This window comes from Manacus candei, unplaced genomic scaffold, assembly GCF_025592945.1.
Source record: "Manacus candei isolate 608988 ecotype Guabito, Panama unplaced genomic scaffold, ASM2559294v1 h1tg000444l, whole genome shotgun sequence".
Taxonomy (NCBI): domain Eukaryota; kingdom Metazoa; phylum Chordata; class Aves; order Passeriformes; family Pipridae; genus Manacus; species Manacus candei.
In genome coordinates this window covers 1-23,914 of record NW_026138492.1, presented here as the reverse complement: position 1 = coordinate 23,914, position 23,914 = coordinate 1, and the positions used below count along the sequence as shown (strand labels likewise).

The 23,914-nt window shown below is 63.6% G+C and overlaps 3 protein-coding genes and 1 long non-coding RNA gene across 20 annotated transcripts; 2 read left to right on the top strand and 2 right to left on the bottom strand.

Moving 5' to 3' along the window:
- The first annotated feature begins 2,704 nt into the window (after window positions 1-2,704).
- Window positions 2,705-4,674, top strand: LOC127465613 (zinc finger protein 316-like). 2 transcript variants are annotated; one of them, XM_051776122.1, is made up of 3 exons: window positions 2,705-3,047; window positions 3,249-3,371; window positions 3,499-4,674. In XM_051776122.1, exons 1-3 carry the CDS (start codon window positions 2,711-2,713, stop codon window positions 4,626-4,628), a joined length of 1,590 nt encoding a protein of 529 aa, XP_051632082.1. In that variant the 5' UTR covers window positions 2,705-2,710; the 3' UTR covers window positions 4,629-4,674. The 2 variants fall into 2 exon arrangements, with proteins under 2 accessions (XP_051632082.1, XP_051632081.1); XM_051776121.1 differs by having other exon boundaries at window positions 3,460-4,674.
- Window positions 4,675-7,174: 2,500 nt separating this feature from the next.
- Window positions 7,175-8,313, top strand: LOC127465609 (zinc finger protein 696-like). Its single transcript, XM_051776105.1, has one exon. The coding sequence runs from the start codon at window positions 7,176-7,178 to the stop codon at window positions 8,304-8,306; it is 1,131 nt and encodes a 376-aa protein (XP_051632065.1). The 5' UTR covers window position 7,175; the 3' UTR covers window positions 8,307-8,313.
- A 440-nt stretch (window positions 8,314-8,753) lies between these two features.
- Window positions 8,754-9,188, bottom strand: LOC127465608 (uncharacterized). The gene is made up of 3 exons (XR_007902294.1): window positions 9,122-9,188; window positions 8,915-9,006; window positions 8,754-8,868 (listed from the first exon to the last, which is right to left on the bottom strand). It is a non-coding gene; the product is annotated as an uncharacterized LOC127465608 (long non-coding RNA).
- A 1,291-nt stretch (window positions 9,189-10,479) lies between these two features.
- On the bottom strand, window positions 10,480-23,816 carry LOC127465610 (1-acyl-sn-glycerol-3-phosphate acyltransferase alpha-like). 16 transcript variants are annotated; one of them, XR_007902295.1, is made up of 7 exons: window positions 20,509-20,719; window positions 16,993-17,126; window positions 15,568-15,743; window positions 14,667-14,762; window positions 14,492-14,564; window positions 11,004-12,469; window positions 10,480-10,753 (listed from the first exon to the last, which is right to left on the bottom strand). XR_007902295.1 is itself a non-coding variant. In XM_051776106.1 (7 exons), the coding sequence occupies exons 2-7, from the start codon at window positions 20,691-20,693 to the stop codon at window positions 11,571-11,573; spliced, it is 1,563 nt and encodes a 520-aa protein (XP_051632066.1). In that variant the 5' UTR covers window positions 20,694-20,696; window positions 23,769-23,816; the 3' UTR covers window positions 10,480-11,570. The 16 variants fall into 16 exon arrangements, 15 of the variants coding, with proteins under 15 accessions (XP_051632066.1, XP_051632067.1, XP_051632068.1 ...); XM_051776106.1 differs by adding an exon at window positions 23,769-23,816 and having other exon boundaries at window positions 10,480-12,469; window positions 20,509-20,696; XM_051776107.1 differs by adding an exon at window positions 22,109-22,207 and having other exon boundaries at window positions 10,480-12,469; window positions 20,509-20,687.
- Between the last annotated feature and the right edge of the window lie 98 nt (window positions 23,817-23,914).

Genomic DNA, 23,914 nt, shown 5'->3' with positions numbered 1-23,914 from the left:
CACCATCCCCAATGTCCCCCAATGTCCCCCCAATGTCCCCAAATCCCCCCAATGTCCCCCCCACTGTCCCCCCTGTCCCTGGTGACCCCCCCAATGTCCCCAATGTCCCCAATGTCGCCCCCCGTCCCTCCACTGTCCCCCCAATGTCCCCGCTGTCCCTGGTGACCCCCCTGATGTCCCCAATGTCCCCCAATGTCCCCCCACTGTCCCCCCTGTCCCTGGTGACCCCCCTGATGTCCCCAATGTCCCCAATGTCCCCCAATGTCCCCAATGTCCCCCACTGTCCCCCAATGCCCCCCCCCCGTCCCCCCTGTCCCTGGTGACCCCCCCGCTGTCCCCACAGGCCCCGGAGGGTCCCGACTACGAGAACGTGCCCTCGGCCCCCCCCCTGGGCTGGGGAGGGGGGCCGGGGGATGGGGAGGGGGCCGGGGAGGGGACCCTGGTGTACGCCGCGCTGGCCCTGCCCCGCCCGGGGCCACCCCCCGGGGACAGCGGGGACGGAGGGGACAGCGTGGAGTACGTGGCACTGAGGGGCTGAGGGGACAGGGGGACACCATGGGGACACCATGGGGACACCATGGGGACAGCGGGGACGGAGGGGGACAGCGTGGAGTACGTGGCACTGAGGGGCTGAGGGGGACAGGGGGGACATGGGGACACCATGGGGACATCATGGGGACATCATGGGGACATGGGGACGGAGGGGGACAGCGTGGAGTACGTGGCACTGAGGGGCTGAGGGGACAGGGGGACATGGGGGACACCATGGGGACATCATAGGGACACCGTGGAGTACGTGGCACTGCGGGGCTGAGGGGACAGGGGGACACCACGGGGACATGGGGACACCATTGGGACATCATGGGGACATGGGGACATCATGGGGACAGTATGGGGACATGGGGACACCATTGGGACATCATGGGGACATGGGGACATCATGGGGACAGTATGGGGACATGGGGGACACCATTGGGACAGGGGGGACACCACGGGGACATGGGGACATCATGGGGACAGCGTGGAGTACGTGGCACTGCGGGGCTGAGGGGACAGGGGGACACCACGGGGACATGGGGACATCATGGGGACACCATGGGGACACAATGGGGACAGCGGGACATCATGGGGACATGGGGACATGGGGACAGCGGGGGACGGAGGGGACAGCGTGGAGTACGTGGCACTGAGGGGCTGAGGGGACAGGGGGACACCACGGGGACATGGGGACACCATTGGGACACCACGGGGGACATGGGGACATGGGGACATCATGGGGACACCGTGGAGTACGTGGCACTGAGGGGCTGAGGGCACGGGGGGGACATGGGGACACCACGGGGACATGGGGACACCATTGGGACATCATGGGGACATGGGGACATCATGGGGACAGGGGGACAGCACAGGGACACCGTGGAGTACGTGGCACTGAGGGGCTGAGGGGACAGGGGGACACCATGGGGACATGGGGACATGGGGACATCATGGGGACATGGGGACATCATTGGGACATCATGGGGACACCATGGAGTACGTGGCACTGAGGGGCTGAGGGCACCACGGGGACATGGGGACACCATTGGGACACCACGGGGACACCGTGGAGTACGTGGCACTGAGGGGCTGAGGGCACGGGGGGACATCACGGGGACACCACAGGGACATGGGGACACCATTGGGACACCACAGGGACATGGGGACACCATGGGGACATGGGGACACCACAGGGACACCATGGGGACATGGGGACACCATGGGGACACCATTGGGGACATGGGGACACCACTGGGACACCATGGGGACATGGGGACACCACGGGGACATGGGGACACCACGGGAACATTGGGACGCCACGGGGGATGTGGGGACACCACGGGGACACCATGGGGGACTTGTGGCCATGGGGACCTGCCACCACCTCGGGGGAGATGTCACCGACCTCGGGGGACGTGCCACCGCCACGGCCACCACCCCCCTGGGGACAGCGGGACCCCCCCCCTGGGGACAGCGGGACCACCCCCCTGGGGACAGCGGCCGGCACCCCCCTGGGGACAGCGGGACCCCCCCCCTGGGGACAGCGGGACCACCCCCTGGGGACAGCGGGACCACCCCCCTGGGGACAGCGGGACCCCCCCCCCCTTGGGGACAGTGGGACCACCCCCTGGGGACAGTGGGACCACCCCCCTGGGGACAGCGGGACCCCCCCCTGGGGACAGCGGGACCCCCCCCCTTGGGGACAGCGGCACCTGGCCCAATAAATTGTTGTTTGGGGCAACCAAAAGTTGGGGTCAACCAAGATTTGGGGGTCAAACGAGGGCAGTGGTGGGGGGAGGGCAATGGGGGGAGGAGGAGGAGGGAGAGGAGATCGGGATGGGGGGGGGAGAAGGGGAGGAGGAGGAGGAGGAGGAGGGAGAGGAGGAGGATGGAGAAGGGGATGATGATGATGAGGAAGAGGATGCAGAAGGGGATGATGATGAGGAGGAGGAGGATGGATAAGGGGATGATGAGGAGGAGGAGGAGGATGGAGAAGGGGATGATGATGATGAGGAGGAGGATGGAGAAGGGGATGATGATGATGATGATGAGGATGGATAAGGGGATGATGATGAGGAGGATGGAGAAGGGGATGAGGAGGAGGAGGATGGATAAGGGGATGATGATGATGATGAGGAGGATGGAGAAGGGGATGATGATGATGATGAGGAGGATGGAGAAGGGGATGATGATGAGGAGGAGGAGGATGGAGAAGGGGATGATGATGATGAGGAGGACGGATAAGGGGATGATGATGATGAGGAGGAGGAGGCGCTGCCGCCGGCGGAGGCTGAACTTCCTGGGTCAGCGGCGGCGGCTCCATCCGGCGCCCGGGCGGAGCTTCCCCGCGCGGCCGGGGGGGACCCCGGACCCCCCGAGCATCGCCGGCACCGGGGGGGCCTCCGCGGGGCCCGGGGGGGGGGCCCGGGAGGGGGGTCCCGACCCTCCTTTCCCGTGTCCCGGAGCTGCCGCCGTCATGCAGGAGAACTACGAGTCCCTGATCCTGCTGGGTAAGGCCGGGATCCCTCTGTGTGTGTCCCCCCCCCCCGGGGTTATTCCGCCTCCCCCCGCCCCAAAAAATAACCCCCCGAAATAACGAGGGCGAAGTCCGGCACCGGCGTCGGGTGAAAATCTTGATCGGACCCCGATCGAACCCGATTTCCGCCTAATTTTAAATTATTAATCATTTTTTGCGCGTTCCCCGGGAGCAGATTTCCCCATCCCCAAACCCACCGTGGTGTCCCGGCTGGAGCTGGAGGAGGAACTGGGCGAACTGGGCGCGCCGGACCCCAACGACCCCAAGGAGTGGCAGGTCCTCAGGGTGGCCCCCGCAGGTGAGCCGGGACCCCCCCTGTCCCCCCCATCCTCATCCTCATCATCACCATCATCATCATCATCCCGGGGGTTTCCCCCCGTTCCCAGCGCTGGGAATCCCCCCGTTATCCCCCCTCCCCGCGGCAGATGACGGCACGGGCAGCGAGGAGGAGGAGGAGGAGGAGGAGGAGGAGGAGGAAGAGTCGGAGCCCCCCGAACCGCCCCGCGCTGGACGCCGTCCTGCCCCGCCCCGGGGAGGGGGTCCCGCAGCCCCCCCGCCCCCCCTCGGGGAGTGCTGCCAGCCCCCCTGGCACCCCTGGGACCCCCCCCCTCCGCCCCCCCCCTTCCTCCTGCGCAGCCCCCCCGCCCGCCTCCCGCGGGGCGCGGGGGGGTCGCGGGGGGCCGGCGCGGGGGGGGGTCGCGGCGGGGGGGGCGGCCCGAGGGGCTTCGGGCACCGCTGCGGGCGGGGGGGGCTGCGGCCCCACGGCGGAGGAGAAGCCCTACAAGTGCCTGGACTGCGGGAAGGGCTTCACCCGCAGCTCCAACCGCAACGCCCACCGCCAGCGCCTGCACTCGGGGGGGGCGCGGGGGGGGCCCGGACGACCACCGGGACCACCGCCGGGACCACCAGCGGGACCACCAGCGGGAGCGGCGGCTGCTGCCCCAGGCGGGCCAGCGGAACCCCCCCCAGCTCGCCTGCGGCAAGTGCGGGCAGAGCTTCGGCTGGAGCGCCGAGCCGGGCGGGCACCGGCGTGGGGGGGAGACCCCCGGAGGGACCCCGCCCGGAGAGCCCCCCGCCCGGCTGCGGGGAGTGCGGGCAGTGCGGGAGGAGCCCCCCCGGGCGCGGCCCCCAGCTCGGCACCCACCTGAGGACGCACCTGAGGGGCTCCCGGCCCTTCGCCTGCCCCGACTGCGGGAGGAGCTTCAGCTACAGCTCGGCCTTCCTCAAGCACCGCCGGGGGCACGGGGGGGACGGCGAGGAGGAGGAGGAGGAGGAGGAGAAGCCCCCCTTGCCCTGCCCCAGCTGCGGGAAGAGCTTCGCGGGGAGTTCGGCGCTGCTGCGGCACCAGCGGAGCCACTCGGGGCGGGCCCGGCCCCGCTGCGGGAGGGGCTTCCCGGGGGGCTCGACCCTCCCGTCCCTGCCGACCCTCCCGACCCACCGGCGCGGCCGCGGCGCCGCCGGGCAGGGCGAGAAGCCCCACAAGTGCGGCGACTGCGGGAAGGGCTTCGGGGGCAGCTCCGCGCTCGTCCGGCACCAGCGGCTCCACCTGGGGTAGAGCCCTCGGGGGGGCGGCGGAGCCGGGGGGGGACGGGGACGGGACCCCTACGGAGACAGAGATGGGACCCCTCTGGAGCCAGAACCGGGATCCCTCTGGAGCCAGAACCGGGACCCCTCCAGGGCCGGGACCCCTCCGGAGCCAGAGCCGGGATCCCTCCGGAGCCAGAACCGGGACCCCTCCGGAGCTGGGACCCCTCCAGGGCCGGGACCCCTCCAGAGCCAGAACCGGGAGCCCTCCGGAGCCGAGACCCTTCCAGAGCTGGGAGCCCTCCAGAGCCAGGACCCTTCCAGAGCCAGAACCAGGACCCCTCCGGAGCTGGGACCCCTCCGGAGCCGAGACCCTTCCAGAGCTGGGAGCCCTCCAGAGCTGGGACCCTTCCAGAGCCAGAATCGGGACCCCTCTGGAGCTGGGACCCCTCTGGAGCCAGAATCGGGACCCCTCCGGAGCTGGAACCGGGAGCCTTCCAGAGCCGGAGCTGGGACCCCTTTGGAGCTGGGACCCCTCCAGAGCCAGAATCGGGACCCCTTTGGAGCTGGGACCCCTCCGGATCCAGAACTGGGACCCCTCCAGAGCCAAGACCCGTTCAGAGCCGGAGCTGAGACCCCTCCGGAGCAGGGACCCCTCTGGAGCCAGAACCGGGACCCTTCCAGAGCCAAAACCGGGACCCCTCCGGCTCTGGTGGGAGAGGAACCTTCGGGGGGATTGGACTTGAGAGGACATTTCAGCACCCACGGGGGAGTTGAGGGGGGGATTCCTCAGCCCCGGAGCAGCGGGAAGCCCTTCCCCACCCCTCTCCCCCCAAAAAAGGGGGAAGGGACCCCGCGATCCCGGAGCGGTGGGAATTCCTCGATCCCGGAGTGGTGGGAATTCCTCGATCCCGGAGCGAGCGGTGGGAATTCCTCGATCCCGGAGCGAGCGGTGGGAATTCCTCGATCCCGGAGCGAGTGGTGGGAATTCCTCGATCCCGGAGCGAGTGGTGGGAATTCCTCGATCCCGGAGCGAGCGGTGGGAATTCCTCGATCCCGGAGCGAGCGGTGGGAATTCCTCGATCCTGGAGCGAGCGGTGGGAATTCCTCGATCCCGGAGCGGCCACGTCGTCGGTGTGGGGCTGTGGGGCGGGATGGGGTGGGGTGGGATGGGATGGGGGGGGAGGAAAGAGGAGGATAAAAGTGGAGGGAGGAGCGGGAGGGGAGGGGGCGGGTTATCCGAAAGCACCCGCGGGGTCGATCCCGGGTTATCCCAAAGCACCCGCGGGGCCGATCCCGGTGCTTGTGGGGCCGATCTCGGTGTTCGTGGGGCCGATCCCGGTGTTCGTGGGGCCGATCCCGGTGTTCGTGGGGCCATCCCGGTGTTCGTGGGGATGATCCCGGCGCTCGTGGGGCCATCCCGGTGCTCGTGGGGATGATCCCGGCGTTCGTGGGGATGATCCCGGTGTTCGTGGGGCCGATCCCGGTGTTCGTGGGGCCATCCCGGTGTTCGTGGGGATGATCCCGGCGCTCGTGGGGCCATCCCGGTGTTCGTGGGGCCGATCCCGGCGTTCGTGGGGATGATCCCGGTGCTCGTGGGGCCATCCCGGAGCTCGTGGGGATGATCCCGGTGTTCGTGGGGCCGATCCCGGCGCTCGTGGGGCCATCCCGGAGCTCGTGGGGATGATCCCGGTGTTCGTGGGGATGATCCCGGTGCTCGTGGGGGTCCCGGAGCGATCCCGTCCCTCCCTCCCCCCGCCGAGTAAAACCAGAGTTGTTGGTGTTCACCGGCCCCGGGGTCTTGCAGCCCCCCCTTCCCCGCCAAAAACTGAGCTGGGGGGGGGTCTGCGACTCGCGGGAGGGGTCCCCTCGGCCCCAGAACCCCCCCCAAAAAAACTTAAATCTTCTGGAGGTGAAACCCCAGCACGTGGGGGGGGGGATGGAGGAGGGGGGTGACCCTGCAGGACCCGCCCCCGGCACAGGGTTGGGGGTCTTGGGGGGGGCACGGGGGGGGTTGAGGGGGTCGCGACAGCGCCGGTGGGGACGGGAATGGGGGGGGAGGGGTCTGGGGGGGGTTGAGGGAGACACGGCGCGGGGGGGGGGGGTGGAGGGACGGGGAGCGGGGGATGGGGGGGGGGATGCCGAGGCGGGGCCGGGGGTCTCTCCCTCTCCCTCTCCCCCCCCCTTTCTCCGCCGCCTTCGCCTTCCTCCGAGCAGCCCCCGGGGGTTGAACTTCCTGGGTCAGCGGCGCTGCCGCCTCCTCCTCCTCCTCCTCCTCCTCCTCCTCCTCCTCCTCCTCCTCCTCCTCCATTGTCCGTCCGGCCGCGGCCGGAGCCTCCGGTGGGAGCGGGGGGACCCCCGGGGCGGGGGTTGGGGGGGGGGGCGGGCGGACCCCCGAGCTCGGAGGGAGGGAGAAGCGGCTCTAAAGGCACCGGGCCGGGCGAGGAGGAGGAGGAGGAGGAAGGGCCGAGCCCCCGCCATGTCTCCCAAGCGCTGCCGGGGGTCGTCGGCGACCCCCCCCCAAGGCGAGGCGGGGCGGGCGGAGGGACCCCCGCAAACGGCGGGGGCGATGGGGGCGATGGGGGCGATGGGGCTGGGGGTCCGCGGGCGGGGGGTGAGGAAGCGCAAGGAGACGGTGGTGCGGCAGCGGGGGCCGCCGGCCGGGCGGGGGGCGGCGGGGGGCGGCGAGGAGGAGGAGGAGGAGGAGGAGGAGCGCCCCAACATCTGCGTGGAGTGCGGGAAGAGCTTCGCGCGGAGCGCGGCCCTCACCGAGCACCGGCGCAGCCACGGCGGGGGCGGCGACCCCCGCCTCACCTCCGTGCCCCCGCCATCATCATCATCCTCATCATCCTCATCATCATCATCGTCCGGCGACCCCCGGCGCCCCTTCGCCTGCCTCGACTGCGGGAAGAGCTTCGGGCTCAGCGCCCACCTCGTGCGGCACCGCCGCGCCCACGCCGCGACCCCCCGAGCCCCGCGGAGCTGCCGGGACTGCGGGAGGGAGGTGGGAGGGGGCGGCGCCCCCCACCCCGCCCCCCCCAGCGCGACCCCCGGCCCCCCGAGGCCCTACAAGTGCGTTGACTGCGGGAAAAGCTTCAGCCGGGCCAAGGAAGCTTCTCCTCCTCCTCCTCCTCCTCCTCCTCCTTCTTCTTCTGCCGCCCCCGGGTCCCCCCATCCCGCGCCGGGGAAGCGGCGGCGGCGGCCGCGGGGAGGAGGAGGAGGAGGAGGAGGAGGAGGAGGAAGAGGAGGAGGAGGAAGAGGAGGAGGAGGAAGAGGAGGAGGAGGGGAGGGGGCGGGCGGCGGCCCCAAAGCGGGCCCCCCCTCGCTCGGGGGGATCCCCAACACGTGCGGGGAGTGCTGGCAGAGCTTCAGCCAGAGCTCGGACCTGGTGAAGCACCTCCGCATCCACACGGGCGAGAAGCCCTACGCCTGCGGCCACTGCGGGAAGCGCTTCAACGTCTCCTCCAACCTCATCCGCCACCAGCGCATCCACACCGGCGAGAAGCCCTACGGCTGCCCCGACTGCGGCAAGAGCTTCACCGACAAGTCCACGCTGACCCAGCACCGGCGCATCCACACCGGCGAGAAGCCCTACGCGTGCGGGGTGTGCGGGAAGAGCTTCAGCCGCAGCTCCCACCACAAGCGGCACCAGCGCACCCACCAGGGAGCCCTCCTGCCCCTCTGGCCCTACCCCGGCCAGCCCTGCTGAGGGGGGAGGGAGGGAGGGACGGAGGGAGGGAGGGGAGGGATGGAGGGGATGGGGGGAACTGGGGGGGGCGCGGATGTAGCGGTGGGAGGGGCGGGGAGGGGCGGGGAGGGGGCGTGGGGGGGCTCCGGGACCCCCTGAGGTGGGGGGGGGTTGAGGGGTGGGGGGCTCTCCGTGTCCTGCTTGTGGGTCAATCCGGGCCCCACTTGGAGGGCTTTGGGGTCCCGCCGTGGGTCGGGCCGTGCCCCACTTGTGGGTCCCGAAGTGTTGGATTTGGGGGTCAATCCGTGCCCCACTTGTGGGTCCCGAAGTGTTGGATTTGGGGGTCAATCCGTGCCCCACTTGTGGGTCCCAAAGTGTTGGATTTGGGGGTTGCTCTGTGCCCCACTTGTGGGTCCCAACACCTTGGACTTGGGGGTCAATCTGTGCCCCACTTGTGGGTCCCAAAGTGTTGGATTTGGGGGTCCCAACCCCTCGGATTTGGGGGTCAATCCGTGCCCCACTTGTGGGTTTCAAAGTGTTGGATTTGGGGGTCGCTCCGTGCCCCACTTGTGGGTCCCAACACCTTGGACTTGGGGGTCAATCTGTGCCCCACTTGTGGGTCCCAGCACCTTGGACTTGGGGGTCAATCCGTGCCCCACTTGTGGGTCCCAAAGTGTTGGACTTGGGGGTCAATCCATGCCCCACTTGTGGGTCCCAACACCTCGGATTTGGGGGTCAATCCGTGCCCCACTTGGAGGTCCCAAAGTGTTGGACTTGGGGGTCCCAACCCCTCGGATTTGGGGGTCAATCCGTGCCCCACTTGTTGGTCCCAACACCTTGGACTTGGGGGTCGCTCCGTGCCCCACTTGTGGGTCCCAACCCCTCTGATTTGGGGGTCAATCCACGCCCCCCCCGCCGTGCCCGGGGCTGGGGGTGGCACCGGGGCTTTGCTGTAGAAAAGAGGAACGACGACAACGACAGAAATTTGGAATAATAACGAGAACAACAGCAACGATTCCGCCTGGTCCTTTCCTTATCCCTCCTCTCCTCCCCCGGGCGCGTCCCCGCGGGTCGGGGGGGGGGGGGTTTTGACCTCTGGGTGTTTTGTTTGTGGCCTAAAATACGAATTCCGGGGGGAGATTTAAAGCCTCTGGGCCCCGGTTATCCCCGGACACCTCCCCTGGACACCCCCACGGCCCAAAAACGTGCCGGGAAAGCCCCAAAAATCCCTGGGATGGGGCTGAAATGGAGCCGGGGGGTGGGGGGGGATCCCAGGGTTGACCCCCCAAGACTCTCCCAACATCCTGAACTTTTGGGCTCGTTTATCCCGATCCTTGTTCCAGTGTCCCTCCCGATCCCTGTCCCGTTTCTGATCCCCATCCCAGTGTCCCTCCCGATCCTGTCCCAGTGTCCATCCCGATCCTGTCCCAGTGTCCATCCTATCCCCATCCCAGTGTCTATCCCTGTGTCCATCCCGGTGTCTATCCCAGTGTCCATCCCCATCCCTGTCCTGTGTCCATCCCGGTGTCTATCCCAGTGTCCATCCCCATCCCTGTCCTGTGTCCATCCCAATCCCATCCCTGTGTCCATCCCGGTGTCTATCCCAATTCCCATCCAATCCCAGTGTCCATCCCAATCCTGTCCCAGTGTCCATCCCAGTGTCCATCCCGGTGTCCATCCCAGTGTCCATCCCGATCCCTGTCCCAGTGTCCATCCCAGTGTCTATCCCATCCCTGTCCCGTGTCCATCCCATCCCTGTCCAGTGTCCATCCCAATCCCCATCCCAGTGTCCATCCCAGTGTCCATCCCGATCCCATCCCTGTGTCCATCCCATCCCTGTCCCGTGTCCATCCCATCCCTGTCCCTGTGTCCACCCCTGTGTCCATCCCAATTCCCATCCCATCCCTGTCCTGGTGTCCATCCCATCCCTGTCCCGTGTCCATCCCGATCCTGTCCCTGTGTCCATCCCAGTGTCCATCCCAGTGTCCATCCCAATTCCCGTCCCAGTGTCCATCCCGATCCTGTCCCAGTGTCCAAGCCCAGAAGCCCCCCAAGGCCCCCCCCAACCCCCCCGTGCCCACATGGGGACCCCCCCGCCCCCTCCCCCGCCCCGATGACGTCATCGCCCACCCACCATGACCGTCACAAAGGGGGATTTTGGGAGGGGGGGGGCGGTTTATTAAAAGCTGGGGGGTTGGGGGGTCGGGGGGGGCCCGAGCGGGGGCAGGAGGGAAATTTGGCAAAATCCACCCCCCTCCCTCCCCCCCCCCAAATAAATACACGGCCCCGCCCCTCGGGAAAAGGGGCGGGGTTTGCTGTGGCAGCCAATGAACACCCGCCCTGCCCCCCCCCCCCCCAAATATCGCGGGGACCCCCCGCCCCCACCCCGGGGGGGTCTCGCCGTGGGTCACACCCTGGTCCCGCTGGGGGTCCCTCCGGGCCCCACTTGGGGGTCAGTCTGTGCCCCACTTGTGGGTCTCTCCGTGCCCCATTTGGGGTCTCTCCGTGCCCCATTTGGGGGTCAGTCTGTGCCCAACTTGGGGTCTCTCCATGCCCCACTTGGGGGTCAGTCTGTGCCCCATTTGGGGGTCTCTCCGTGCCCCATTTGGGGTCTCTCCGTGCCCAACTTGGGGGTCAGTCCGTGCCCCATTTGGGGTCTCTCCGTGCCCCACTTGTGGGTCAGTCTGTGCCCCACTTGGGGGTCAGTCCGTGCCCCACTTGTGGGTCTCTCCATGCCCCATTTGGGGTCTCTCTGTGTCCTACTTGTGGGTCAATCCACGCCCCACTTTGGGGTCTTCGGGGTCCCTCCGTGGGTCGCTCCGTGTCCCACTTGTGGGTCCCAACACGTCGCACTTGGGGGTCGCTCCGTGCCCCACTTGTGGGTCTGTGCCCCACTGAGGGATCCGTGCCCAACTTAGGGGTCAGTCAGTGCCCAACTTAGGGGTCAGTCAGTGCCCAACTTAGGGGTCAGTCCGTGCCCCACACGTGGGTCTGTGCCCCGTTTAGGGGTCAGTCCGTGCCCCACACGTGGGTCAGCCCCACTGGGGGGTCAGTCCATGCCACACTTACGGTTCCGTGCCCCACTTGGGGGTCAGTCCGTGCCCCATCTGTGGGTCTGTGCCCCACTTAGGGCTCAGTCCATGCCCCACTTAGGGGTCAGTTTGTGCCCCACTGGTGGGTCTGTGCCCCATTGAGGGGTCTGTGCCCCACTGAGTGGTCAGTCCGTGCCCCACTTAGGGGTCCGTGCCCCCCTCGGGGTCCCCGTGGGGCCGCCAGGCCGGGGGGTCACTGTGGGGCTCTGTGGGGCTCCGAGGGTCCCCGGGGGTCTCCGTGGGGGTCTCTGGGGCGCCGGGGGCCCCCGTGGGGGTCTCTGGGGTGCTGGGGGTCACCGGGCCGCTGTGGGTCACCATGGCGGTCAGTGGGGTGCTGTGGGTCACCGTGGGGGTCTCTGGGGTGCTGTGGGTCACCGTGGGGGTCTGTGGGTCCCCAGGGGTCCCTGTGGGTGTCCGTGGGGCTCTGTGGGTCCCCGTGGGGGTCTGTGGGGCGCTGGGGGTCCCCATGGAAGTCGGTGGGTCCCTGTGGGTCACTGTGGGTCCCTGTGGGTCCCCAGGGGTCCCCGTGGGGGTCTGTAGCTCGCTGTGGGTCACCATGGGGGTCTGTGGGGTGCTGTGGGTCCCTGTGGGTGTCGGTGGGTCCCCGTGGGTCCCCATGGGTATCCGTGGGGCTCTGTGGGTCTCCCTGGGGGTCCGTGGGTCCCCGTGGGTCACTGTGGGTCTCCGTGGGTCCCCGTGGCTCTCCCTGGAGCTCCGTGGGGTGCTGTGGGTCCCTGTGGGGCTCCGTGGGTCCCCATGGGTCCCCGTGGGGCTCCGTGGGGCTCTGAGGGTCCCGGTGGGTGTCGGTGGGGCTCTGTGGGTCTCCCTGGGGGTCCATGGGCCGCTGTGGGTCCCGGTGGGTGTCGGTGGGTCCCCGTGGGTCCCGGTGGGTCCCCGTGGGGCTCTGTGGGTCACTGTGGGTCTCCGTGGGTCCCCGTGGGTCCCGGTGGGTCCCCGTGGGGCGCAGCTCGGCGGTGAGGGCGTCGAAGGCGCTCAGCATGGCGGCGCGGACGCGCTCGGTCAGCGCGGGCACGTCGGCCGGGCCCAGACCCCGCGTGGGCAGCGGGGGCAGCACCTCGATCACGCACCGGCCTGGGCGGGGGGGGCACAGGGGGTGACCCACGGCTGACCCACGGCTGACCCACAGCCCACCCGGGACCCCACGGCTGGCCCACGGCTGACCCATAACCCACCTAGGACCACCCCAGCCCCACAACCCACCCAGGACCACCCCCACCACCCATGGGACCCCCCTCAACAGGTAACACTGCCCCACAACCCACCCAGGACCCCACACGTGCCCCACAGCCCCCCTGGCACCCCACGGCTGCCCCACAACCCACCCAGGACCCCACACGTGCCCCACAACCCACCTGGCATCCCATGGCTGACCCACAACCCACCCAGGACTCCACACGTGCCCCACAACCCACCTGGCATCCCACGGCTGACCCACAGCCCACCTGGGACCACCCCAGCCCCACAACCCACCTGGGACCCCACGGCTGACCCACGGCCCACCCAGGACCCCACGGCTGCCCCACAGCCCACTTGGCACCTCACGGCTGCCCCACAACCCACCCCGGACCACCCACAACCCACCTGGGACCACACCAGCCCCACAACCCACCCGGGACCCCACACCTGACCCATGGCCCATCTGGGACCACCCAGAACCCACCCGGGACCCACGGCTGCCCCACAGCCCCCCCTGGGACCTATGGCTGCCCCCCAGCCCACTCAGCACCCACAACCCACCCAGAACCACCCCCAGCCCACCCAGGACCCCACACCTGCCCCACAGCCCACCTGGGACCCCACGGCTACCCCACAACCCATCTGGGACCACCCCCAGCCCCACATTTATCCCCCCCAGCCCCACATTTATCCCCCCCAGCCCCACATTTCCCCCCCTTGGTGCCTCCCAGCCCCACATTTTCCCCCCCAGCCCCACATTTCCCCCCCCAGCCCCACATTTGTCCCCCCCAGCCCCACATTTATCCCCCCCAGCCCCACATTTATCCCCCCCAGCCCCACATTTATTCCCCCCAGCCCCACATTTATCCCCCCCAGCCCCACATTTATCCCCCCCAGCCCCACATTTATTCCCCCCAGCCCCACATTTATCCCCCCCAGCCCCACATTTCCCCCCCTTGGTGCCCCCCAGCCCCACATTTATCCCCCCCAGCCCCACATTTCCCCCCCCAGCCCCACATTAGTCCCCCCCAGCCCCACATTTCCCCCCCCAGCCCCACATTTATCCCCCCAGCCCCACATTTGTCCCCCCCAGCCCCACATTTCCCCCCCAGCCCCACATTAGTCCCCCCCAGCCCCACATTTCCCCCCCCAGCCCCACATTTATCCCCCCCAGCCCCACATTTATCCCCCCCAGCCCCACATTTGTCCTCCCCCAGCCCCACATTCCCCCCCCAGCCCCACATTTGTCCCCCCCAGCCCCACATTTATCCCCCCCAGCCCCACATTTATCCCCCCAGCCCCACATTTGTCCCCCCCAGCCCCACATTTCCCCCCCCAGCCCCACATTTATCCCCCCCAGCCCCACATTTCCCCCCCCAGCCCCACATTTCCCCCCCCAGCCCCACATTTATCCCCCCCAGCCCCACATTTCCCCCCCTTGGTGCCCCCCAGCCCCACATTTATCCCCCCCAGCCCCACATTTCCTCCCCCAGCCCCACATTTCCCCCCCCAGCCCCACATTTATCCCCCCCAGCCCCACATTTATTCCCCCCAGCCCCACATTTATCCCCCCCAGCCCCACATTTCCCCCCCTTGGTGCCCCCCAGCCCCACATGTCCCCCCCAGCCCCACATTTCCCCCCCCAGCCCCACATTAGTCCCCCCAGCCCCACATTTCCCCCCCCAGCCCCACATTTATCCCCCCAGCCCCACATTTGTCCCCCCCAGCCCCACATTTCCCCCCCAGCCCCACATTAGTCCCCCCCAGCCCCACATTTATCCCCCCCAGCCCCACATTTGTCCCCCCCAGCCCCACATTTCCCCCCCTTGGTGCCCCCCAGCCCCACATTTATCCCCCCCAGCCCCACATTTCCCCCCCCAGCCCCACATGTCCCCCCCAGCCCCACACCCCCCTCACCGGCCGTGAACCTGCGCTCCCGTTTGCTGTAGAAGTGCTGGTAGGAGGAGATCACGATGGGCACCACGGGCACCTGGGGGGGGTTGGGGGGCACAGGGGGGGGTTTGGGGGGTCGGGTCGTGCCCCACAAGTCCCCCCCAAAACGCCCCCCCCACCCCCCAGGCCCCCCAAGTACCTGTGCCTGCACGGCCAGGTGGAAGGCGCCGCGCTTGAAGGGCAGCATCGACCCGCTGTGGTTCCTGGTGCCCTCGGGGAACACCCACACCCGCACCTGGGGGGCACAGGGATGTGGGGCTGCCCCATAGATACCCCACAGATAACCCAGAGCCCCATAGATATCCCACAGATACCCCACAGCCCCATAGATACCCCCCAGCATCGACCCGCTGTGGTTCCTGGTGCCCTCGGGGAACACCCACACCCGCACCTGGGGGGCACAGGGATGTGGGGCTGCCCCATAGATACCCCATAGGTAACCCAGAGACACCCCACAGCCCCACAGACACCCCATACACTCACGTCCTGGCTGAGCATGGTGTGGGCAGCCTCGGCCATGGTGCTGATGGCGTCGTGGGTGCCCCATAGACCCTCCCCAGCCCCATAGATACCCCATAGATGCCCCCAGCCCCACAGGGACACCCCCCAGCCCCACAGACACCCCATACACTCACGTCCTGGCTCAGCATGGTGTGGGCAGCCTCGGCCATGGTGCTGATGGCGTGGGTGCCCCATAGACCCTCCCCAGCCCCATAGATGCCCCCAGACTCACGTCCTGGCTCAGCATGGTGTGTGCAGCCTCGGCCATGGTGCTGATGGTGTGGGTGCCCCATAGACCCTCCCCAGCCCCATAGACACCCCATACACTCACGTCCTGGCTCAGCATGGTGTGGGCAGCCTCGGCCATGGTGCTGATGGTGTGGGTGCCCCATAGACCCTCCCCAGCCCCATAGATGCCCCCAGACTCACGTCCTGGCTGAGCATGGTGTGTGCAGCCTCGGCCATGGTGCTGATGGTGTGGGTGCCCCATAGATGCCCCCCAGCCCCACAGGGACCCCCTGGGTGCCCCCCAGACTCACGTCCTGGCTGAGCATGGTGTGGGCAGCCTCGGCCATGGTGCTGATGGCGTCGTGGGTGCGCTTGCGGTCGATGAAGATGATGCCCCCCAGCCAGCAGGCCACGCCCACCGCGCCCATGTACAGCAGCTCCCGCTTGGCGATGGGCACGCAGCGGTCGGGGAGCACCTCCATCATACCTGGGGGTTAGGGGGCAGTTATGGGGCTGGGGAGGGGTTATGGGGTGGTTATGGGGCTGGGGAGGGGTTATGGGCACGCAGCGGTCGGGGAGCACCTCCATCATACCTGGGGGGTTAGGGGGTGGTTAGGGGGCAGTTATGGGGCTGGGGAAGGGTTATGGGGACACAGCGGTCGGGGAGCACCTCCATCATACCTGGGGGGCAGTTAGGGGGTGGTTATGGGGCTGGGGAGGGGTTATGGGGCAGTTATGGGGCTGGGGAGGGGTTATGGGGCACTTATGGGGCTGGGGAGGGGTTATGGGCACGCAGCGGTCGGGGAGCACCTCCATCATACCTGGGCATGAAAGGGGCACTTATGGGGCAGCTATGGGGCTGGGGAAGGGTTATGGGGACACAGCGGTCGGGGAGCACCTCCATCATACCTAGGGGGCAGTTAGGGGGTGGTTATGGGGCTGGGGAGGGGTTATGGGGCAGTTATGGGGCTGGGGAGGGGTTATGGGGCTGGGGAGGGGTTATGGGGTGGTTATGGGGCTGGGGAGGGGTTATGGGGCTGGGGAGGGGTTATGGGGCTGGGGAGGGGTTATGGGCATGCAGCGGTCGGGGAGCACCTCCATCATACCTGGGGGTTAGGGGGTGGTTAGGGGGCAGTTATGGGGCTGGGGAGGGGTTATGGGGCAGTTATGGGGCAGTTATGGGGCTGGGGAGGGGTTATGGGCACACAGCGGTCGGGGAGCACCTCCATCATACCTGGGGGTTAGGGGGTGGTTATGGGGCAGTTATGGGGCAGTTATGGGGTTGGGGAGGGGTTATGGGGTGGTTATGGGGCAGTTATGGGGCTGGGGAGGGGTTATGGGGCAGTTATGGGGCTGGGGAGGGGTTATGGGGCTGGGGAGGGGTTATGGGCACGCAGCCCATATGGGAGCACCTCCATCATACCTGGGGGGCAGTTAGGGGGTGGTTATGGGGCTGGGGAGGGGTTATGGGGCAAGGTCCCGTGGGGGCTGGTGTGGGCTTGGGGCAGCTGTGGGTCAGTGTGTGGGTCAGTGTGTGGGGTGGCTGTGGGTCAGTGGGTCAGTCTATAGGGTCATACCCAGCAGGTCCAGGGAGCTCTGGTGGTTGCTGACCACCACGTAGGGCTGTGGGGTCAGTGTGGGGGGTGGCTGTGGGGTAGGTTGTAGGGCAGGCTGTGGGGTGGCTGTGGGGTGGCTGTGGGGCAGTCTATGGGTCAATCTATGGGTCAGGGCTGTACCTAGGAGGTCCAGGGAGCTCTGGTGGTTGCTGACCACCACGTAGGGCTGCCGGGGGGGGAAGTGCTGGGCCCCCCTCACCACCATCCTGATCCCATAGAGGTGCTTCACGTGCTGCATCAGCCCCCGGATGATCCTGCGGGACAGACGGACACTGAGACACGGGGACCTATGGGGACCTATGGGGAGCTATGGGGAGCTACAGGGACCCACAGGGACCCACAGGGACCCTCAAACCCCAAAACCACCCTATTACTTCACATTCTCCACATCTCCTGCCCCAAAACCACCCCAAAACCCCACAAACCCCCCCAAAACCACCCTATTACTTCACATTCTCCACATCTCCTGCCCCATAACCACCCCAAAACCCCACAAGCCCCCCCAAAATCCCCCAAAATCCCCAATTACTTCACATTCTCCACATTTCCTGCCCCATAACCACCCCAAACCCCCCCAAAATTCCCAATTACTTCATGTTCTCCACGTCCCTGCCCCGGAGGGCACACAGGGGGATGGCTGTGCCCCCATAACCACCCCACAAAATCCCAAATTACTTCACATTTTCCACATCTCCTGCCCCAAAACCACCCCATAACCCCACAAACCACCCCAAAACCACCCCATTATTTCATGTTCTCCACATCTCCTGCCCCATAACCACCCCAAAACCACCCCAAACCCCCCCAAAATTCCCAATTACTTCATGTTCTCCACGTCCCTGCCCCTAAAGGCACACAGGGGGATGGCTGTGCCCCCATAACCACCCCACAAAATCCCAAATTACTTCACATTCTCCACATTTCCTGCCCCCAAACCACCCCAAAACCCCACAAACCACCCCAAACCCCCCCAAAATCCCCAATTACTTCATGTTCTCCACATCTCCTGCCCCATAACCACCCCAAAACCCCACAAAAACCCCACAAAAACCCCATAAAATCCCCAATTACTTCATATTTTCCACGTCCCTGCCCCTAAAGGCACACAGGGGGATGGCTGTGCCCCCATAACCACCCCAAAACCCCCCAAACCCCCCCAAAATCCCCAATTACTTCACATTCTCCACATCTCCTGCCCCATAACCCCCCAAACCCCCCCAAAATTCCCAATGACTTCATGTTCTCCACGTCCCTGCCCCTGAGGGCACACAGGGGGATGGCTGTGCCCCCATAACCACCCCACAAAATCCCAAATTACTTCACATTTTCCACATCTCCTGCCCCAAAACCACCCCATAACCCCACAAACCCCCCCAAAATCCCCCCCAAAATCCCCAATTACTTCACATTCTCCACATCTCCTGCCCCATAACCACCCCAAAACCACCCCAAACCCCCCCAAAATCCCCAATTACTTCACATTCTCCACATCTCCTGCCCCAAAACCACCCCAAAACCCCACAAGCCCCCCCAAAATCCCCCCCAAAATCCCCAATTACTTCACATTCTCCACATCTCCTGCCCCAAAACCACCCCAAAACCACCCCAAACCCCCCCAAAATCCCCAATTACTTCATATTTTCCACGTCCCTGCCCCGGAGGGCACACAGGGGGATGGCTGTGCCCCCATAACCACCCCAAAATCCCAAATTACTTCACATTCTCCACACTTCCTGCCCCAAAACCACCCCATAACCCCACAAACCACCCCAAAACCCCCTCATTACTTCACATTCTCCACATCTCCTGCCCCATAACCACCCCAAAACCCCACAAACCACCCCAAAACCCCCCAAAATCCCCAATTACTTCATATTTTCCACGTCCCTGCTCCTAAAGGCACACAGGGGGATGGCTGTGCCCCCAAACCCCCCCAAAATCCCCAATTACTTCACATTCTCCACATTTCCTGCCCCAAAACCACCCCATAACCCCACAAACCACCCCAAAAACACCCTATTACTTCACATTCTCCACATCTCCTGCCCCAAAACCACCACAAAACCACCCCAAACCCCCCCAAAATCCCGAATTACTTCATGTTCTCCACGTCCCTGCCCCGGAGGGCACACAGGGGGATGGCTGTGCCCCCACAAACACCCCCCAAATCCCAAATTACTTCATGTTCTCCACATTTCCTGCCCCAAAACCCCACAAACCCCCCCAAAATCCCCCCCAAAATCCCCAATTACTTCACATTCTCCACATCTCCTGCCCCATAACCACCCCAAAACCACCCCAAAGCCCCCCAAAATCCCAAATTACTTCATATTTTCCACGTCCCTGCCCCGGAGGGCACACAGGGGGATGGCTGTGCCCCCATAACCACCCCACAAAATCCCAAATTACTTCACGTTCTCCACATCTCCTGCCCCAAAACCACCCCATAACCCCACAAACCACCCCAAAACCACCCTATTACTTCACATTTTCCACATCTCCTGCCCCAAAACCACCCCATAACCCCACAAACCACCCCATAACCACCTCAAATCCCACAATTTCCCCCAATTACTTCATATTTTCCACGTCCCTGCCCCGGAGGGCACACAGGGGGATGGCTGTGCCCCCATAACCACCCCAAAACCACCCCATTATTTCATGTTCTCCACATCTCCTGCCCCAAAACCACCCCAAAACCACCCCAAACCCCCCCAAAATCCCGAATTACTTCACATTCTCCACATTTCCTGCCCCAAAACCACCCCAAAACCCCACAAACCACCCCAAAACCACCCTATTACTTCACATTCTCCACATCTCCTGCCCCATAACCACCCCAAAACCACCCCAAACCCCCCCAAAATCCCCAATTACTTCATGTTCTCCACGTCCCTGCCCCTGAGGGCACACAGGGGGATGGCTGTGCCCCCATAACCACCCCAAAACCACCCCATTATTTCATGTTCTCCACATCTCCTGCCCCAAAACCACCCCAAAACCACCCCAAACCCCCCCAAAATCCCCAATTACTTCACATTCTCCACATCTCCTGCCCCATAACCCCCCAAACCCCCCCAAAATTCCCAATGACTTCATGTTCTCCACGTCCCTGCCCCTGAGGGCACACAGGGGGATGGCTGTGCCCCCATAACCACCCCACAAAATCCCCAATTACTTCACATTCTCCACATCTCCTGCCCCAAAACCACCCCAAAACCACCCCAAACCCCCCCAAAATCCCAAATTACTTCACATTCTCCACATTTCCTGCCCCAAAACCACCCCAAAACCCCACAAGCCCCCCCAAAATCCCCCCCAAAATCCCCAATTACTTCACATTCTCCACATCTCCTGCCCCATAACCACCCCAAAACCCCACAAGCCCCCCCAAAATCCCCCCCAAAATCCCAAATTACTTCACATTCTCCACATCTCCTGCCCCATAACCACCCCAAACCCCCCCAAAATCCCGAATTACTTCATATTTTCCACGTCCCTGCCCCGGAGGGCACACAGGGGGATGGCTGTGCCCCCATAACCCCCCCAAAATCCCCAATTACTTCACATTCTCCACATCTCCTGCCCCATAACCACCCCAAAACCACCCCAAACCCCCCCAAAATCCCGAATTACTTCATGTTCTCCACGTCCCTGCCCCTAAAGGCACACAGGGGGATGGCCAGCAGGGCCAGCAGCAGGATCCAGCCGTTGTAAAATCCCATCTTGCAGAAGAAGCGGAAGGAGCCGCAGCGGCCCCAGAGCAGGGGCAGGAGGAGCAGGGCCAGGGCCAGGGCGGCCGTGCCAGGGGTCACCTCCATGGCCTGGGGGGCACAAAATAACCCTAAAATAACCTTAAATCACCCCAAAATAACCTTAAATAACCCAAAAATATAAAATAATGATAATAAAATAACCCCCAGGGCCAGGGCAGCCGTGCCAGGGGTCACCTCCATGGCCTGGGGGGGGGAAAATAACCCTAAATAATTCTAAATTATCTTAAATAATTTTAAATAAATCAAAAATCCAAAAAAACCCCCATAAAAACCACAAAAAACCCCAAAATAATAACCCAAAATAACCCTAAATAACCCAAAAATATAAAATAATGATCCTAAAATATAAAATAATAATCCTAAAATATAAAATAATAACCCCCAGGGCCAGGGCGGCCGTGCCAGGGGTCACCTCCATGGCCTGGGGGGGTTAAAATAACCCCAAAATAATCCTAAATTATCTTAAAATGTAAAATAATAACCAAAAAATATAAAATAATGATAATAAAATATAAAATAATAACCCCCAGGGCCAGGGCGGCCGTGCCAGGGGTCACCTCCATGGCCTGGGGACCCAAAAATAACCCTAAATAAAGCTTAAATAACCTTAAATAATCTTAAATGATCTTAAATAATCTTAAATAAATCAAAAATCCAAAAAAACCCCCATAAAAACCACAAAAAACCCCCAAATAATAACCCAAAATAACCCTAAATAACCCAAAAATATAAAATAATAATCCTAAAATATAAAATAATAACCCTCAGGGCCAGGGCAGCCGTGCCAGGGGTCACCACCATGGCCTGGGGGGGGGAAAATAACCCTAAAATAACCTTAAATCACCCCAAAATAACCTTAAATAACCCAAAAATATAAAATAATGATAATAAAATAACCCCCAGGGCCAGGGCAGCCGTGCCAGGGGTCACCTCCATGGCCTGGGGGGGTTAAAATAACCCCAAAATAATCCTAAATTATCTTAAATAAACTTAAATAATCTTAAATAACCCAAAAATAAAAAAAAAAAAACCATAAAAACCACAAAAAACCCCAAAATAATAACCCAAAATAACCCTAAATAACCCAAAAATATAAAATAATGATCCTAAAATATAAAATAATAACCCCAAAATATAAAATAATAACCCCCAGGGCCAGGGCGGCCGTGCCAGGGGTCACCTCCATGGCCTGGGGACCCAAAAATAACCTTAAATAATTCTAAATTATCTTAAATAATCTTAAATAAATCAAAAATCCAAAAAAACCCCCATAAAAACCACAAAAAACCCCCAAATAATAACCCAAAATAACCCTAAATAACCCAAAAATGTAAAATAATAACCCTAAAATATAAAATAATAATCCTAAAATATAAAATAATAACCCAAAAATATAAAATAATGATAATAAAATATAAAATAATAACCCCCAGGGCCAGGGCAGCCGTGCCAGGGGTCACCTCCATGGCCTGGGGGGGTTAAAATAACCCCAAAATAATCCTAAATTATCTTAAATAAACTTAAATAATCTTAAATAACCCAAAAATCCAAAAAAAAACCCCATAAAAACCACAAAAACCCCCAAAATAATAACCTAAAATAACCCTAAATAACCCAAAAATATAAAATAATGACCCAAAAATGTAAAATAATAACCCCAAAATATAAAATAATAACCCAAAAATATAAAATAATGATCATAAAATATAAAATAATAACCCCCAGGGCCAGGGCAGCCGTGCCAGGGGTCACCTCCATGGCCTGGGGACCCCAAAAATAACCTTAAATAAACCTTAAATAACCCAAAAATATAAAATAATAACCCCAAAATATAAAATAACAACAACCCCAAATAACCCCCAGGGCCAGGGCTGCCGTGCCAGAGCAGGGGGATAAAATAACCCCCAAATAATCCTAAATAACCCCCAAATAAACCAAAATGACCCCAAATAATCCCCCGAGTCACCTCCACGGCCTGGGGGGGGCAAAGGGGGGGGTCGGGGAACCCCAAAATAACCCCAAAATAACCCCTGGGAACCCCCCCAGAGTCACTTCCAAAGAGGGAGAGCTCAGAGACCCCCCCCCCAAAGCCCCCCCTGAATCCCCCCCAAAACCCCCTGGAACCCCCAAATCCCCATTCTGGGACCCCCCAAAAACCCCCCTGAGATCTCCAAACCCCCCCCCCCCCCCGGGACCCCAAAACTCTCCCGGGACTCCCAAAAAAACCCCCCTGGGACCCCCAAAACCCCCCTCTGAGACCCCCCCCAAAAACCCCCCGAGACCTCCAAAACCCCACCACCCCCCCCCCCCGACCCCAAGACCATCCTGGGACCCCCCAAAACCCCCCAAGACCCCCAAAACCAACCCCGGGACCTCCAACCACCCCCCAGGACCCCCAACCCCCCTGAGAGCTCCAAAACCCCCCCCGGGACCCCCAACCCCCCCCCCCCAGGACCCCCAAAACCCCCCCCAGGACCCCCAAAACACCCCCCAGGACCCCCAAAACCCCCCCAGGACCCCCAAACTCCCCCCCCAGGACCCCCAAACCCCCCGGGTCCCCCCAAACCTTCCCTGGGACCCCCCAAACCCCCTCTATGACCCCCCCAACCCTTCCCCAGGACCCCCAAAACCCCCTCCCGAGACCCCCAAAACCCCCCTGGGACCCCCCAAACCCCCTCTATGACCCCCCCAACCCTCCCCCAGGACCCCCAAAACCCCCCCAGGACCCCCCAAACCCCCTCTATGACCCCCCCAAAACCCCCCCCCTCGTGTTTCCCCTCCCTCCCCTCAGGGCCCCAAATCCCCCATTTTTTTCCCCTCCAAATCCTTCCCCTCCGGGCACCTCCAGCCCCTCCCGGGCCCCTCCCGGGCCCCTCCCGGGCCCCCTCCCGGGCCCCACCCGGGCCCCTCCCTCCCCTCGGGGCCCTCCCGGGCGGGGCCCGTGGGCGGCGGCGGCGGCGCATCCTCGCCCGGGGCGGGGCCGCGCCTCACTCGGGCCCCCTCCGGGCCCCCGGGTTGCCCAAAGACCCCCCGAAACCCCCCCCGGGACCCCCAAAACCCCCCCCGGGACCCCCAAAAGCCCCCCCGGGACCCCCCAAAATCCGCCCCCCCCCCCGGTACCGGGAGCGTCGCGGGCCCTTCCCGGCGGCGGCGGCGCCGGAAGCGACGTCACTGACGGGCGGCCCGAGCAGCCAATGAGAGGCCGCGGCGCCGCCGGAGGGGGCCCGCCTTCCCCGGCCCCGAGTCGTTGCCGTGGCAACGCCGCC